General features: G+C 31.3%; 1 protein-coding gene across 1 annotated transcript in view; it reads left to right on the plus strand.

Annotated features, from left to right (window-relative positions):
* Positions 1 to 19102, plus strand: part of LOC127169713 (rasGAP-activating-like protein 1) — a 49085-nt gene extending 29983 nt beyond the window's left edge. Inside the window, exons 13-21 of the mRNA XM_051117278.1 lie at positions 386 to 578; positions 654 to 791; positions 3645 to 3789; positions 7872 to 8044; positions 8345 to 8482; positions 11042 to 11177; positions 11435 to 11555; positions 14875 to 14951; positions 15074 to 19102. Of these exons, the coding sequence (XP_050973235.1) occupies positions 386 to 578; positions 654 to 791; positions 3645 to 3789; positions 7872 to 8044; positions 8345 to 8482; positions 11042 to 11177; positions 11435 to 11555; positions 14875 to 14951; positions 15074 to 15213 (1261 nt within the window). The 3' untranslated portion in view covers positions 15214 to 19102. The remainder of the gene's footprint in view (positions 1 to 385; positions 579 to 653; positions 792 to 3644; positions 3790 to 7871; positions 8045 to 8344; positions 8483 to 11041; positions 11178 to 11434; positions 11556 to 14874; positions 14952 to 15073) is intronic.
* The last annotated feature ends 693 nt before the right edge of the window (positions 19103 to 19795 follow it).

Here is a 19795-nt window from a genome sequence, read left to right on the forward strand (position 1 = left end):
TGTTTTTGTTAAAACTAATTTTAAAATTGTAGTTATTTTAAAAGATGTATGTTTCCCACTATTTTAATTCCTGTGTAAATGCATTTATGCCGCTTCAGAACAGCATTACACGGTCTGTGTAAATGCACATTTTCGTGGTTTTATGCTGCTTCAGATTCAGTTTCTGTGCCGCCTTTGCTGTGTAAAGATGCCATATTTAGATGCACGGTTAAAAAAAGTCTTTTAAATAAACCTCCTTACTCTCTGCTTTCAGTGGGCGTTAAGAGCAGTTTTAGTTCTACTATCATGAGACTCATTTGCATAGAAAGAAGGCTTTTGCCCAGAAGAAATCACAGTGACATGTTCATTGATGCAGCCGGGTAATATTCAAAATATTTCTCTGCAGACGTATCTCATTTAAAGGCTCGGCGTCGGAGGCCGAGGTCAGGGAGAGCAGCGTGGGGCTCCTGCAGACGTATCTGAGCAGCATCATGGAGGCCATCGTCAGCTCTGTTTCCCAGTGTCCTCCCGTGATGAGAGTTGTCTTCAAACAGCTCCATAAACGCGTGGAGGAACAGTTTCCAGAACCCGAGAATGAGGTGAGGACCTGATCGGACTCTCGCAGTGATTACGATGATGGTGATGTGGTTTTACTCACGGTTTGTGTCTTGTAGGATGTGAAGTATTTGGCCATCAGCGGCTTTTTCTTCCTGCGTCTGTTTGCTCCTGCCATTCTGACGCCCAAACTCTTCCACCTGAGAGACCATCACGCCGACACCAGGACTAGCAGGACGCTACTGCTGCTCGCTAAGGTACGGCACATACACAACAGTGTACAGTCACATCTCCAATTCAGCTTCATATTAAGAAAATGTGCAATTGTCTATTAAATGCACTCCCGATAAATTACAAAAACACTTTTCACCGATCTAACGCTGCTTTCAAAATGCACCTGGGAAGCTCCTACTTTCAAGTTGGCCATTCTTTGTTATGACATCACATTTTCATGTTTTCTATATTGTTTGTTTTACATTTAATTTTTATAATATGATTTTTATTTTGTTTATTGTTATAACTTGAAATAACACAAATGTTAACTGAAACAAAACAAAACAAAAAACTTTTATTTTATTAATAATAAACATTTATTTTATTTCCAAGGCAACTAATTTTCTAATTTTCAGTTATATTAACTTGATGTGCTGAAATAACTAAAACTAAAACTGAAATTAAAAAAAACTATATAGTCATTTAAAAATGTTAAAAACAGACAACAAAATTACTAAAACTTTATACTAAAATTAAGATGAAAGCTGAGATCTCAGTCATAGTGAATTTAATTTCAATCATTTGTGCATGCATTCACATTAGAAAAATCATATTTTTTATATTCTATATTTCCATCATTTATTTAGTTAGGCATTCATGTTAGAAAAATAATTTTTATTATATTGTATTTTTCATTTATTTTTATATAATTCATCATTTTATTATATTCTATATTGTTTATTTAATACTTATTTTTATATAATTTTCATTTAAATTATTTATGCATGTATTTATGTTAATATTCTATATTGTTTATTTTACATTTTTAAATTATTATTATTTCAGTCATTCATGCATGCATTCATGTTAGACAAATATTTTTCTTTTATATTATATATTGTTTATTTTTTATGTATTTTTACATATATATTCATTTCAGTCACTTATATATGCATTCATTTTGGGAAAAAAATAACGTTTTTATTATATATTATTTATTTATATATTTTAATTTCAATAATTTATGCATGCATTCATGTTAGAAAAATCATATTTTTTATATTCTATATTTTTTATTTTATATTTATTTTTATGCCATTTTCATGTCCATCAATTATTTAGTTGTGCATTCATGTTGGAATTTCTATTATATTGTATTTTCATTTGTTTTTATATAATTTTAATGTCAATCACTTATGCCCGCATTAATTTTGAAAAAAACCCATCATAATTTGTATTATATTCTATATTGTTTATTTAATATTTATTTTAATATAATTTAAATTTCAATCATATATGCATGCATTAATGTCAGAAAAAAACAATTTTATTATATTTATTATATTATATTATATTATATTATATTATATATTGTTTATTTTGTATGCGTATTTATATATATTCATTTCAGTCACTTATGCATGCATTCTTGTTGGAAAAGCATCTTTTTTATTATGTTTTATATTGTTTATTTTAAATCTTTAAATTTTTATAATATTCTATGTTGTTTATTTAATATTTATTTGTATAATTTTCATTTCAATTATTATGCATGCATTCATGTTGGAAAAAATATATATTTTTATTTTCTATATTGTTTATTTTACATTTAATTTTTATAATATGATTTTATTTTGTTTATTGTTATTTGAAATAACACAAATGTTAACTGAAACAAAATATAAAAACTTAAATTTATTTTATTTCACCTAGTTTTCAAGGCAACGTTTCTAATTTTCAGTTAGTTTAACTTGATGTGCTGAAATAACTAAAACTAAAACTAAAATAAAAAAAACTATATAGTCATTTAAAAATGTTAAAACTGACAACAAAATTACTAAAACTTTATACTAAAATTAAGATGAAAGCTGAGATCTCGTTCATAGTGAATTTAATTTCAATAATTTGTGCATGCATTCACGTTAGAAAAATCATAATTTTTATATTCTCTACTGTTTATTTTATATTTATTTATGCCATTTTCATTTCCATCATTTATTTAGTTATGCATACATGTGAGAAAAATATTTTTATTATATTGTATATTGTTTATTTAATATATATATTTTTTATCATTTTCATTTAAATTATTTATGCATGCATTCATGTTGGAAAAGAATAATTTTACTATATTCTATATTGTTTATTTAATATTTATTTTTATATAATTTTCATTTAAATCATTTATGCATGCATTCATGTTTGGAAAAATATTTTTTTCTATATTCTAAATTGTTTATTTTACATTTTTTTTATGTCATTTTCATTTCAGTCATTTAAACATTAATTTGTGTTAGAAAAAACAATTTTTATTATATTATATTATATTATATATTGTTTATTTTTTGAGTATTTCTATATAATTTTCATTTTCATATTTATGCATGCATTTAATTGGGAAAAAAAATCAGAATATATTTTTTATATTCTATATTGCTTATTTTACATTTTTATATAATTTTCATTTCAGTCATTCATGCATGCATTTAAGTAAGAAAAAAATATTTTTATTATATTGTATATTGTTTATTTTACATCTACTTTTATATAATTTATATAATTTAAAAAAATCATTTATCAGTGCATTTCACAGGATGATTTTAAAATAATTTGAATTCAAAATGTGAAAACGGGGGGGCGAAACTTCACATGCACTTTAAAAATATACAAGAGGAGCTGACTGAATACTGGCACTGTGGCTGTACAATGAACTCCACAGAATGAAGGTCACAATCTGAACACAATCAACTCCTAAGCACTTGGATCTTCAAACAGGCGTTTCAGCAGTTTAATTGACGGCACATTAGCAGTGTAAACGGGTTAATGACATGCTGTCCGGTCTTCACTCACCCACTCACACCTGCAGCGCCGTGAGCGTCTCTCTCCGTCTCTCTCAGGCTCTTCAGAGCGTGGGGAATCTGGGCCTTCAGCTGGGTCATGGGAAGGAGCAGTGGATGACCCCTCTGCATCCCATCATCCTGTGCAGCGTGGCGTCCGTCAAAGACTTCCTGGACAAACTCATAGACATCGATCACGACAACGGTGAGTCGCCATGACGACCGGCCGCAAATATCACAGCAACTTATTGCCATGACAACAGACTGAGAGAGACAATTAATTATAAAGACTGTTTACTAAAAATACTTTTCATAATTGCATCAAAAACTAAAGCAGGGTTATTATCAAGAACTAAAACCATTTAACATTTTCACAACATGAAATAAAAACGAACTGAATTTTTGACTCAGTCAAACTTCCCTTCTATGTACTATATTTCTAATCCATTTAAACTCATTCAAACTCATCTAATATTTCTAATCTATCTATCACTAGCCAAGCCTAGCAAATAGAGTCATGCTAGTAGCTTGCTAATCATGCTAGAAACATGTTAAAAACATGCTAATCATGTTCAAAACATGCTAGTAACATGTTAAACATGCTAACATGCTAGTAACATGCTAATCACGCTAGAACCATGCTAGCAACATGCTAATAACATGCTAATTATGCTAGAACCATGCTAGTAACATGCTAATCGTGGTAAAATCATAATAGCAACATGCTAGTAACATGCTAATCATGCTACAAACATGCTAAATACACGCTAATCATGTTATAAAAATGCTAGTAACATGCTAGTACAATGTTAATCATGTTAGAAACATGTTAATCATGCTGGAAACATGTTAGAAAAACATGTTAATCATGTTAGAAACATGTTAATCATGCTGGAAACATGCTAGAAACATGCTAGTAACATGCTAAACATGTTAACATGCTAGTAACATGCTAATTATGCTAGAACCATGCTAGTAACATACTAATTGTGCTAAAACCATGCTAGCAACATGCTAGTAACATGCTAATCATGCTACAAACATGCTAAAACACACTAATCATGTTATAAACATGCTAGTAACATGCTAGTACAATGTTAATCATGTTAGAAACATGTTAATCATGCTAAAAACATGCTAGAAACATGCTAGTAACATGCTAAACATGTTAACATGCTAGTAACATGCTAATTATGCTAGAACCATGCTAGTAACATACTAATCGTGCTAAAACCATGCTAGCAACATGCTAGTAACATGCTAATCATGCTACAAACATGCTAAAACACACTAATCATGTTATAAACATGCTAGTAACATGCTAGTACAATGTTAATCATGTTAGAAACATGTTAATCATGCTAGAAACATGCTAGAAACATGTTAGTAACATGCTAAACATGCTAATAACATGCTAATCATCCTAGAATCATGCTAGTAACTTGCTAATTGTTAACAACATGTAGTAACTTGCTAATCATCCTAGAAACATGCTAGCAACATGCTAGTAACTAATCGTTAAAACAACATGCTAGTTACATGCTAACAACATGCCATCTGTCTATCTTTCTGAGACTGTATTGCCTTCAAAACATTCAAATTTTAACCCTTTAAAACCACTTTAGACTTCAAACTATTTCAGACTAAAAACCATCAAACTTAGAACTTTTTAAAACTTCTTAAACTCTTTAAATATTTAAACTTTTCAAATGTTCTGGTCTGGCTTTCTCAAGCTAACTTAAAGTTTGTCTTGACAAGCTTTTTTTTATCTAGTTTTAGTTGAAGTAGTAACAAATAAATAAATCTAAAACTAAAACCTAATAAAACCTAGGTATACATTTTGAAAGAAGCTAAAATTACAAAAACACAACAAAATTAAAACTTTAACAAAAAGGAAAATACATTTTTTAAATAAAATGTAAATATAAAATACAAAAAACAGTATATTAGTAGTTTTAATAGTATATTAATTATATTAAAATAACAGTGATCTTCTCGTATTTTTATTATTGATTTATTCTACTTAAAAATGTTATTTTATGTACATATTTTTAAATTATTTTATAAATGTGTATTTTTTTTTACATTTATATATGTGACCCTGGACCACAAAACCAGTCATAAGGGTCCAGAGTTTTATATGTCATCTGAAAGCTGAATAAATAAGCTTTCCACAGATGTATGGTTTGTTAGGATAGGACAATATTTGGCAGAGATACGACTATTTGAATATATGGAATCTGAGGGTGCAAAAAATCTAAATATTGAGAAAATCACCTTTAAAGTTGTCCATATGAAGCTCTTACTAATGCATATTACTAATCAAACATTACGTTTTGATATATTTACAGTAGAAACTTTACAAAATATCTTCATGAAACATGATCTTTACTTAATTTCCTAATGATTTTTGGCATAAAAGAAAAATCAATAATTTTGACCCATACAATGTATTTTTGGCTATTGCTACAAATATATCCCAGCGACTTAAGACTGATTTTGTGGTCCAGGGTCACATATGTATTTCATTAATTTGCACTCTAAGGCTGTATATAGTTGTGTTTTTTGCATTATATGCATAAATATGCAGGTATGTTACGTTGCATATAGCCAAACTGAAATTGAAATTGCATTTCCCAAATTATATAAAGTTGATCGTCAAAAAATAGCACAAATAATGCAATAAGCGCACAAAAATGTGTGTGTGTGTGTGTGTGTAGGTTGACTGAGAGATCACATATCTACTAGCCATATCTACTCTGACACCGTGCTGAACACGTCCTGTCAAACACTGCTTTAATATTTAATGTGTATGTGAATACATTACACACGGAGTCTGATAACAGTCACACCTGCAGCTCTTACACAAACTCATTCACTCCACAGCATCTGTGTGTTTGATCGGTTAAATGCATGTTAGAATAACTGAGAGAGCATCAGTACAATACATGCAGGCTCTTAAGGTTTACTGTACTCTATTTGACTGTAATCCACACATGTGTGAGTGAAATATGAGTTGCTGTGTGTCTGACTGACTGTAGTCAAGTGCACCACCTGCTGTCTGCACTGCAGCACTGCACAACATACACAAACAAACCACTGCATTCAATGCATTCAGTTTGTAATTAATCTAGTTTTTCATTGTTGCCTCTCTGTGTGTATGTTCTATATTGTTTATATTTATTGTGTTTATTTTAACTCTTTATGCATGCATTCATGTTAAGAAAATCTTTTTTTTAGTACATTATACACTAGTATAATGTACTAAAAAAGTATAGGATACACTATATATAATTTTCATTTCAATCATTTATGCATGCATTCATTTTGAGAAAATTTTATTTTTTAATACATTCTATATTAGTTATTTAATCATGTTGTAAAAGTTATATTTTTGTTATATTCTATATTTATTTTATTTATTCTATATATATATATTAGTCATTTATGCATGCATTTATTTTAAGAAACTATTATTTTTTATTACATTCTATATTGTTTATTTTAATATTTATTTTTATATAATTTTCATTGCAATTATTAATTCATGCATTTACATTGAAAAAAAAATAATAACTTATATTCTATATTGTACATTTTATACAGCTTTTATTTCAATCATGTTGTAAAAGTTATATTTTTATTACGTTCTATATTGTTTATTTTAATATTTATTTTTTTATATATTTACTTTTTATATAATTTTCATTTCAGTCATTATGCATGCATTCACGTTGGACAAATAATAACTTACTATATTCTATATTGTTTATTTTATAAAACTTTCATTTCAATCATTTATGGATGCATTCATGTTGTAAAGTTATATTTTTATTATATTCTATATTGTTCATTTTAATATTTATTTTTTATATATATTTAATTTGATATAATTTTCATTTGAATAATTTATGCATTCATGTTGGAAGAATCATAATTAAAACCTAAACCACATGGATTTTAGATATAAATGATTATTGTAACTTTTAATATTACCATTTTTTATTATATTCTCTTCTGTTTATTTTAGTTGTATTTTTATATCATATTTATTCATCATTTATGCATGCATTCATGCTGGAAAAATTTTATATTATATTTTATATTATTTATTTTATATTTATCTGTAAACAATTTTCATTTCAATCATTGGAAAAATATTTAAAAAATTATCATTTTTATTATACTTGATATATTTTATTTTTTAAATAATTTCAGTCTTTGTATATGTATTTTAGATATGACTGATTACAGTAATAATCTAGTTTCTGGTTGTTGTCTCTGCAGTGTGTGAAGCTCCTCAGCGCGCAGTGTTTTTGCCGTCTGTCATTGTGAAGGAAGGTTTCCTGCAGAAACACAAAGCTGAAGGACCTCAGCTGCTCAAACGCTTCGCTTTTAAGAAACGATATTTCTGGCTGAGTTCAGAGTCGCTGTCGTACGCCAAGAGCCCCGACTGGCAGGTCCGACACCCTTTCCTTTCCTCTCCTCTCTGTGTGTGTTTTATGAATAGAGTGTCATTAGCTGTAAGCTCATTATCATCTCTTGGCTTTTGATGTTGGGAAAGTGCCAAGGTGAGACTGTGTGTGCGCATGTGTTTGTGTGTGTGTGACACTTTCTTTTATGTCAATCTGAATAAAGAGATGCTTAATATAGAGCACATGCAATATAGGAAACAATACGACTGTGACTAGCCCTGGTACTCACAGACACATTCAGACTGTAGTGTGTGTGTGTGTGTGTGTGTGTTTGTGTGTTTGCAGGTTCGCTCCACTATTCTCATAACGCATGTGTGCGCGGTGGAGCGCGTGGATGAAAACGCCTTTCAGCTCCAGAATGTCATGCAGGTCATTACGCAGGACACGGACGGACAACTACACACCACATACCTGCAGTGCAAGGTGACACGAAACACACACACACACACACATACTGTATGACATCACCTGATAGAAGCTCCAATTCAGTGTAACACACATTACAGTAACCACTAAACCTGTACTGACTAGAGGAAGATCGTCCTTATGAACAGTGGACATATACTGCTGAACTGAACCGTGTTTACAGAGTTCAGGTTGTACACAATGATAAAGCAATGATAACGCACCCCACCCTTTTTGACCAGTTTTATATCATCTAAAGTCTTTATTTACAGTATAACTATGGTAGCCAACATATTCATTATTTATAAAGAGAGATTTTGTATTATCAGACAATAATACACAATTTTGATTATGTAAAACCAACAACATTACAGCAGCAGTTTTAAAGAGTTTCCTTTGGACTATTCAAAAGAGAATATAGCAAAACGTAACTTAATTTGTGTTTCCTGCTAGCTAAATTTCACATACATAAACAGTTAACTGTCTCTAAACCTCTCTTTTCCTTAGTTGATCTAGACCAGTATATGGAAACTATCCGGAGCTCTGTTAATTCTAAATCAGTGAAAACTGTATCTCTCTATATATTCAGTGTACTCTTAAGGTGTAAATGTATCACTTTTTTGTTGACATAGCAACACATCACTTACAAAAATTAACTGTAGTTTTACTAAAAAAAACTGTTACCACGGTAACCACAAATTTAACCTCGTTTTTCTACACAAATCATATTTTAACCATGGTATTTGTAGTAAAACTGGTTATACCAAAAAAAAAAAAAAATTTTTACTATACACTTTTACTATAGTAAAACCATGGTTAATTTTCTTAAGGGATTTGTATGTGAATACTTCCTATCTTTCTTTGTTTTTTTTTTTTTTTTTTTTTTTTACTGTACTTTCTTAATGGTTTTATGTTTTATACTGTTCAATAAAAAGAAAAAGAAAGAAAGAATCAGAAAAAAAGATTCGCGATACGTGCTCCGATCAAATGATTCGTGATCCGCGCTCCGAAGTCCCGATCTGAATCAAATGATTCGTCAAACCACACCGAAGTCCCGTTTTGAATCAAATGATTCACGATCCGCGCTTTGAAGTCCCGATCTAAATCATATGATTCGCGAACGACCAAAGTCCCGTTTTGAATCAGTGATTCGTGAACCCGCACCCAGTATGGGTCACCATACCTGTCCGTCACGTCCAATCCTTCTTTTTCTTTCCTTTCCTTTCCTTTCCTTTCCTTTCCTTTCCTTTCCTTTCCTTTTGAATTAAACTATTCGCGATCCGTGCTTTGAAGTCCCGATCTGAATCAAATGATTCGTGAACCCGCACCGCAGTCCCGTTTTGAATCAGATGATTCGCGATCCGCGCTCCGAAGTCCGATTTGATTCAAATGATTCGCGAACCCGCACCAAAGTCCCGATCTGAATCAAATGATTCACAATTCGCGCTTTGAAGTCATGATCTGAATCAAATGATTCGCGAACCAGCTCTGAAGTTTTGATCTAAATCAAATGATTAGCGATCAAATGATTAGTCCGATTTGATTCAAATTATCCGTGATCCGCGCTCCGAAGTCCTGATCTGAATCAAATGATTCGTCAAACCACACCGAAGTCCCGTTTTGAATCAAATGATTCGCGATCCGCGCTTTGAAGTCCCGATCTGAATCATATGATTCGCGAACGACCGAAGTCCCGTTTTGAATCAGTGATTCGTGAACCCGCACCCAGTATGGGTCACCATACCTGTCCTCACGTCACGTCCAATCCTTCCTTTCCTTTCCTTTCCTTTTGAATCAAACTATTCGCGATCCGTGCTTTGAAGTCCCGATCTGAATCAAATGATTCGTGATTCGTGACCCGCACCGTCCCGATCAGTCCCGAACCAGCTCTGAAGTTCTGATCTTTGAGTCAAATGATCCGTGATCCGCGCTCCGAAGTCCCGATCTGAATCAAATGTCCCGTTTTGAATCAAATGATTCTTTGAAGCGATCGCGCTGAACCCGAAGTCCGATTTGATTCAAATGATTCCGCGCTCCGAAGTCCGATTTGATTCGAACCCGCACCAAAGTCCCGATCTGAATCAAATGATTCACAATCCGCGCTTTGAAGTCCTGATCTGAATCAAATGATTCGCGAACCAGCTCTGAAGTTCTGATCTAAATCAAATGATTAGCGATCTGCTCCGAAGTCCGATTTGATTCAAATTGTTCGCGATCCGCGCTGTAAAGTCCCGATCTGAATCAAATGATTCGCGAACCCACTCTAAAGTCCGATTTGGTTCAAATGATTCGCGAGCCCGCACCGAAGTCCCGATCTGAATCAAATGATTCGCGAACCAGCTCCAAAGTCCGAATTGATTCAAATCAATTTCCCGGATTTTGTAGTTTCAGGATTCACAGATGAAAAGTTCAAAAGAACAGCATTTATTTTAATCTTTTGTAACATTATAAATGTCTTTACTGTCAGTTTTGATCAATTTAATGCATCCTTTGCTGATTAAAAGTAGTGAATTTCTTTTTTAAAAAATCTGTATATAAATATATATTAAACTGTATATGTATGTGTGTGTGTTTCAGAATGTAAATGAGCTTAATCAGTGGTTGTCAGCCATCAGGAAGGTCAGTATTTATAATGAACACATGCTGCCTTCGTTTCACCCTGGAGCTCATCGAGGAAACAAATGGACCTGCTGCCTGCAGCCTGACCGCACAGGTGTGTGTGTGTGTGTGTGTGTGTGATTCACATGGTACTTAACAGTGACCTCAGACTGATTAGATTACAGTAGGTTTTCATGGACGTTTTCAGTTGCAATGCTTCATTATTTCAGTGTGTTTTATGGTCATCATAAAAAACATTACAGTAATAGCATCCTCAATAATATTAGGTGTGACAGGAGAGAAAGAGAGCAGAGGTTGTGTTACTCACGGTCATCTGTGTCTTGTGTGTGTGTGTATGTGCGTGTCTGTCAGCGTCGGGCTGCAGTCGGACTCATTCGGCCGTGACTCTGGGTGACTGGAGCGACCCGTTAGATCCAGATGCTGAAACACAGATCATTTATAAAGAACTGCTGCAGGGCCGAGACAAACTCAGGTCTGTGACAAGTCTTTACCTGATTGCTGTGATTCCTGTGACACTGTAATACTGTAGACGCCCAGCAGGTGTCGCTGCTGTAATGACAGAAATCAAGGAGATGTGGCTTTATTAAAACATTATTATTATATATTCAATGCAGCATAAGCTGCTTTAGATAAAAGCAACTGCCAAATGCATAAATATACATGTATTATATTATACATCTATATATATATTGTCTGGGTGAATGTCATGAATATATTATATATTTTATTTATTTATTTATTTGATGTTTTATTACATATGACCCAGACCCATGTTTTGGACCATCTTAATGTGCAATCTCAATCGTTACAAGATCAGTGTTATTTTACTATCACTGACACTGTTATTTCTCTGTGCAAATTATTTATTTATTCATTTATTTATATTTATTTATTTTCATTATAGTTATTTTAGTACTTTAAGATAAACTAAAATAAAATGAAAATGTTATGACACCTAGTTGAAATAAAATATGTTTCAGTTTTTTTTCATTTTTTCATTTTATTTCAAGTAAACATACAATTATTTTTCATTGTTTCAGATTTAATTAATAATAAAAACCTTGTGTAAAATTAAGTTTTATTTTATAAATTATAATATTGTTGCTTGTTAATTAATTAATTAATTAAATTCCATTATAGTTATTTTAGTACTTTAAGATAAACTTAGTTAAAATGAAAATGTTTGTTATGGCAGCTAGTTAAAATAAAATATTTTTAAGCTTTTTTATATTTTATTTTATTTTATTTTATGTAAACATAAAATAATTTTTAATTGTTTCAGATGTAATTAATAATAATAACCTTGTCTAAAATTAGGTTTTATTTTCTCTGTGCAAATTATAATATCATTGTTTGTTTGTTTATTTATTTATTTATTTTTATTTATTTACTTATTTCCATTATAGTTATTTTAGTACTTTAAGATAAACTAAAATAAAATGTTTGTTATGGCACCTAGTTGAAATAAAATATGTTTCAGGTTTTTTTTTAAATATTTTATTATATATATACAGTGGGTACGGAAAGTATTCAGACCCCCTTAAATTTTTCGCTCTTTGTTATATTGCAGCCATTTGCTAAAATCATTTAAGTTCATTTTTTTTCCTCATTAATGTACACACAGCACCCCATATTGACAGAAAAACACAGAATTGTTGACATTTTTGCAGATTTATTAAAAAAGAAAAACTGAAATATCACATGGTCCTAAGTATTCAGACCCTTCGCTGTGACACTCATATATTTAACTCAGGTGCTGTCCATTTCTTCTGATCATCCTTGAGATGGTTCTACACCTTCATTTGAGTCCAGTTGTGTTTGATTATACTGACTGGACTTGATTAGGAAACCCACACACCTGTCTATATAAGACCTTACAGCTCACAGTGCATGTCAGAGCAAATGAGAATCATGAGGTCAAAGGAACTGCTTGAAGAGCTCAGAGACAGAATTGTGGCAAGGCACAGATCTGGCCAAGGTTACAAAAACATTTCTGCTGCACTTAAGGTTCCTAAGAGCACAGTGGCCTCCATAATCCTTAAATGGAAGACGTTCGGGACGACCAGAACCCTTCCTAGAGCTGGCCGTCCGGCCAATCTGAGCTATCGGGGGGAGAAGAGCCTTGGTGAGAGAGGTAAAGAAGAACCCAAAGATCACTGTGGCTGAGCTCCAGAGATGCAGTCGGGAGATGGGAGAAAGTTGTAGAAAGTCAACCATCACTGCAGCCCTCCACCAGTCGGGGCTTTATGGCAGAGTGGCCCGACGGAAGCCTCTCCTCAGTGCAAGACACATGAAAGCCCACCTGAAGGACTCCAAGATGGTGAGAAATAAGATTCTCTGGTCTGATGAGACCAAGATAGAACTTTTTGGCCTTAATTCTAAGCGGTATGTGTGGAGAAAACCAGGCACTGCTCATCACCTGTCCAATACAGTCCCAACAGTGAAGCATGGTGGTGGCAGCATCATGCTGTGGGGGTGTTTTTCAGCTGCAGGGACAGGACGACTGGTTGCAATCGAGGGAAAGATGAACACGGCCAAGTACAGGGATATCCTGGACGAAAACCTTCTCCAGACTGCTCAGGACCTCAGACTGGGCCGAAGGTTTACCTTCCAACAAGACAATGACCCTAAGCACACAGCTAAAATAACGAAGGAGTGGCTTCACAACAACTCCGTGACTGTTCTTGAATGGCCCAGCCAGAGCCCTGACTTAAACCCAACTGAGCATCTCTGGAGAGACCTAAAAATGGCTGTCCACCAACGTTTACCATCCAACCTGACAGAACTGGAGAGGATCTGCAAGGAGGAATGGCAGAGGATCCCCAAATCCAGGTGTGAAAAACTTGTTGCATCTTTCCCAAAAAGACTCATGGCTGTATTAGATCAAAAGGGTGCTTCTACTAAATACTGAGCAAAGCGTCTGAATACTTAGGACCATGTGATATTTCAGTTTTTCTTTTTAATAAATCTGCAAAAATGTCAACAATTCTGTGTTTTTCTGTCAATATGGGGTGCTGTGTGTACATTAATGAGGAAAAAAATGAACATAATTGATTTTAGCAAATGGCTGCAATATAACAAAGAGTGAAAAATTTAAGGGGGTCTGAATACTTTCCGTACCCACTGTATATTATTTCAAGTAAACATTCAATTATTTTTTATTGTTTTAGATTTAATTAATTATAAGAACCTTGTTAGGTTTTGTTTTCTCTGTGCAAATTATAATATCATTGTTTATTTATTTGTTTATTTATTTATTTAATTATTTTTATTATAATTATATTAGTACGTTAAGATCAACTAACTTAAAATGAAAATGTTTGTTATGGCAGCTAGTTAAAATAAAATATGTTTAAGCTTTTTATATTGTATTTCAAGTAAACCAAATTATTTTAAATTGTTTCAGATTTAAGCAATGATAAGAACCTGGCGTAAAATTAGGTTTTATTTTCTCTGTGCAAATTATAATGTTATTGTTATTTATTTATGTATTTGCTTATATATTAATTTATATTTTTATGTTTATTATTGATATTTTATTGGTATGTTTTGGACAACCATCATGATATTCATCAAATTCCTACAGTGATTTATTAATATAAACAAACCACCACCACCATCAAAAAAAAAGAAAAAAAAAAGGAAATTATTATATTAATATATCATATTAATTATGATTTTACAGTATGAACAATAACTGCAGTATTTCATAGTTACCATAGTAAACGTCTATAAAGAACAAATCCTCACTGTGCTTCATCATTGACTCATTGCTGATGTTTGGGACACAGGAAGCAGTACCTGGAGACACAGGAAATGCAGGCAGCGAAACAAGAAGAGCCTCTAAGAGCCAGTCAGCCGTCATCAGGTCAGACGCACCTCATCTTCAGAAACACTAGAGTTCACCTGTAAATCAGATCTGACAGACAAACACACTCATCCAGCACACAATACATGTTAAAGCATTTTCTTTCTGTCCATGTGTATTAGTGTCTGCGCAGGGCCGATCTGAGCGCGCTCGTGTCGTCGCCGCTCGTCTGCTGGACGTCGTGCTGGATTTAGAACGAGCGCATTCGACCTTCCAGAGCCAAGAACCAGACGAGAGCCGTCCGCTCATCCTGAGCTCATAGAGAACACGAGAAAACGCTTCAGACTGACGTTAACTCGGCGTTACTGTTCTTCGGCTTCAGCGCTCAGGAACAAGAACTCACAGCAACTGTAAAATCTGATTATGCAATGTTTTTGAATCAAACTCGAGTTATGAATGTCTGTGGAAATATTTTTACGTATTTGTACTTTGAAGTGTTTTTATCTGGGTGATTTTATCACGAACACCCGACTGTAGCTTCTGAAATCAGCCGCAAGTGTGTGACAGTCTTACAGTCTGCATGGCATTACTGTACACTAAACACATTCACACACCACGGTTATTATAGTTAACTACAATTAAAACTATAAAAAACATTACTTGAAGTAAAATAATCATTAACTTAAAATACAAAAAACATAGTAAACTTATTTTATTACAGCTAGTTGCCAAAGCAACGTTTCTCCTTTTCATTTAGTTTGTAAAATATCAGTTTATTATTATAATATTGTGAAATATTATTACAATTTAAAATAACTGCTTTCCACTATAATGTATTTTAAAATATCATTTATTCCTGTGATGCAGTGTTGAATTTTGCTCAAGAAACATTTCTGATTATCAGTGTTGTAAGTAGTTCATATTTTTAAATAAATGTGATAAACGTAAATATTTGTATTTAATTAATAAGTAAATACATTTGATTACAATTAATTCAATTTAACTTAATAAAAACATTAAAGAAAGAAAGAAAGAAACATGACAGAAGATGGGATTGAACATTGAAAAACATTTTCATTCTGTAAGGACACATAATATTGCTCAAAAATGAGAATAAAGTTATTTATAATGTTAAAAAGATTTCTATTTCAAATAAATCCTGTTCTTTTGAATTATCTATTCATCAAGGAATCCTGAAAAATTAAATGTATGTTGGTTTCCACAAAAATATTGGGTAGCACAAGTTTTTAACATTGCTAATAATCAAAAATGTTTCTTGAGCAGCAAATCAGCATATTAGAATGATTTCTCAAGAATCATGTGACATTGAAGACTGAAGTAATGATGCTGAAAATTCAGCTTTGATCACAGAAATAAATGACATTTTAAAATAACTGCTTTCCACTATAATGTATTTTAAAATCTATTTTATTTCTGTGATACAAAGTTGAATTTTGCTCAAGACACATTTCTGATTATCAATGTTGTAAATAGTTCAAATTTTTAAATAAAAGTGATAAACGTAAATATTTGTATTTAATTAATAAGTAAAGACAGAAAGAAAGAAACATGACAGAAGATGGGATTGAAATAAAGAAAAAAATATTCAAAGAAAAAGTTTTTCAAAATTATTCAAATATCTAAACTAATTTTTATTTAAATAAACAAATGAATAAATATACTTAAAATAATACCATTTGATTAAATAATACAAATTAAAATATATATAAAAAAACATGAAATACAAAAAAAATAAAGTTTGTTATTCAGATAAAATAATAAATACATAATTAAAATTGGAATAAAATAAAATAACATGTTCATTCTGTAAGGACACATAAAATTGGTCAAAAATGAGAATAAAGTAATTTATAATGTCAAAAAAAAAAAAAAAATTCTATATCATGGTTTCCACAAAAATATTGGGCAGCACAACTGTTTTTAATGTTGCTTATAATCAAAAATGTTTCTTGAGCAGCAAATCAGCATATTAGAATGATTTCTGAAAGATCATGTGACACTGAAGACTGGAGTAATGATGCTGAAAAATTCAGCTTTGATCACAGAAATAAATGACATTTTAAAATAACTGTTCTCCACTATAATGTATTTTAAAATAAAATTTATTCCTGTGATGCAAAGTTGAATTTTGCTCAAGAAACATTTCTGATTATCAATGTTGTAAATAGTTCAAATTTTTAAATAAATGTGATAAACGTAAATATTTGTATTTAATTAATAAGTAAAGAAAGAAAGAAACATGACAGAAGATAGGATTGAAATAAAGAAAAAAATATTCAAAGAAAAAATTATTCAAAATTATTCAAATATCTAAACGATTTTTTATTTGAATAAACAACTGAATAAATATACTTTAAAAAATACCATTTGGTTAAATAAGTCAAATTAAGTATATATTATAAGTAAAATATAAAAAAATCAAGAAATACAAAAAAATAATGTTTGTTATTCAAATAAAATAATAAATACATAATTAAAATTTAAATAAAATAAAATAAAATTTTCATTCTGTAAGGACACATAAAATTGATAAAAAATGAGAATAAAGTAATTTATAATGTTAAAAAAGATTTCTATTTTAAATAAATGCTGTTCTTTTGAACTTTGTTCATATGTGAATCCAGAAAAATCTAATGTATGATGATTTTCACCAAAATATTGGGCAGCACAACTGTGCACAACAGTTTTTAATATTGCTAATAATCAAAAATGTTTCTTGAGCAGCAAATCAGCATATTATTATGATTTCTGAAGGATCATGTGACACTAAAGACTGGAGCAATGATGCTGAAAATTCTGTTTTAATCACAGAAATAAATTACATTTTAATAGATATTGACATAGAAAACAGCTGTTTTAAATTCTAATAATATTTCAGAATTTTTACTGTATTTTTAAGAAACTTCTTAATTATTCCAAACTTTTGGCCTCTATTGCAGACATTTTTGAAGTAATAAAATAATATAATAATAAAATAACATAATTACTAAAACATTAACTTATTTTAAATTAAAATGAAAATGGAAAATATTTTAGAAAACCTATTATAGCATCTCAGTCACGCTCAAATAACACCAACACGCGCGTTATAAAACAGCAAGTAGCATCTGAGTGGCTTTTACGGTCACTGCGCACCAGAATCTATTTCGTGCAATTTGCTTTCTGGCTTTTTTCTTCCATGCAGGTGGACTAGTTCTTGACCAAATGAACTTGATTAATATTGTATTTGTAATTGTGATATTTTTATATTTGCACACAAATGATTCCCACAACTTGTAATGGACATACAAAAGATTGTAAATCACTTTTGTGTCTTTAAACATCTATTTTAAAAGCCTCAGCAGCAGCCATGTTCTAGATTTGCCATTGCTGTGGACAGAAGCAGGTTAGACCGAATCCAGGTTAGCAGTGTAAAACCGAAACGAGGGCAGCCGCGTCTCGCAGCCAATCAGACCGACGTCCAGCGTGTGGCGTCACGGTTGTGCGTTTGTGTTTTCTTTAGATGTTTCTTTATCAATTCTCTGAATGGTATTTGGTTCATGTGGACTGATTCTGGTGGTTTTATTTATTTGTGTAAACAGAAGAGGCTTTGCATTGTGCCAAACAGTGTTTTTGGGTTGTGTGAGCATGTGTGCTGGAAAACAGCTGAATAGAGTTCATTTGTTTTGTTATTTTGGCCAAATATGTATTCAAAACATTTGCTTTCTTGTGCATAAATTTGCTTTTGTTGATTTAATGCTCATTTTATTTGGACGGAGAGCATCTGCTGTGCCTGTTAACTATAAAACCCATTTACACCAAACCCGCAGCAAACGCTCTGTTTTTTTCAATCCAGTCTGACCTCAAATAATTCATAGCACATTACATTTATGATTGCATAAAGCCGGCGTTTAATGTTTGCAAGAGCCCTGTGCTGTACATTCAATTTCTCCGGAGCAGGATGACAAAATCAATTTTGAATTGACAGGAAATATTATTATTACCTGCTAATATTATGCCGCTGGGAGTGAGAATGACAAACGAAACAGCAGACGCAAAAGGTTCATAAACAGGAACGACGCAACAAGCTTCCAGCGACGAGTCATTTGTCCACGTAAGTGAAAATGCTGCACGACACAATCACAAACAATCAGAACACATTTCATGAGAAATATACAGCTGCGATATTAACCTGTGAGTGTATATAAATAAAACAAACAACTGATGAAACGAACCTGAATACACAAATATATGTTTCACAATATTTGTGAATAAATATATGACACTTCAGATTTTTATTTAAAGATCTGGTAACACTTTACGATGAGGTTCTATTATTTTTTTTAAAAAAGGATTTAATGAAAAACACTTCTAAACCAATTCTTAATCTTAATTAACCTGGGATCTCATGAACTAGCAATAAACAGTTAAAAAAAAAAGAATAAATACTTACAGATGTATTGTTCATTGTTAGTTCATGTCATGTTAACTCATTTTTAACCAGATTTTTACGTTATATATTATACTTAGATTATATTTTATTATTTTTTTTATGATCTGTGTCATTGTTTATGACAATACTGGATAGTTTCTAAAATCAGACTGGTTCTCAAACGAATCTTTTAGAATAATTTGTGAGCTGATTTAAATGAATCATTGAAAAGAATCAATTCAACAGAATGATTCAGTCAAATCTGACATCACGTGTGAGTGGTTTTTTACACTATACAAGGGTGAAATTAAGTCTAGGAAATGTTTTAAGGAAGGAAATGATTAGAAAATGTATAAATATAATAAAAAATTTATAACTTGTATATTGTATAATGTATAACTTTTTTAATTTTGAAAGTGTATATATATGAAAAAAAACATATTACTAAAATTAAAATAAATTCTAACATTAA

This window comes from Labeo rohita, chromosome 8 (genome assembly GCF_022985175.1).
Source record: "Labeo rohita strain BAU-BD-2019 chromosome 8, IGBB_LRoh.1.0, whole genome shotgun sequence".
Taxonomy (NCBI): domain Eukaryota; kingdom Metazoa; phylum Chordata; class Actinopteri; order Cypriniformes; family Cyprinidae; genus Labeo; species Labeo rohita.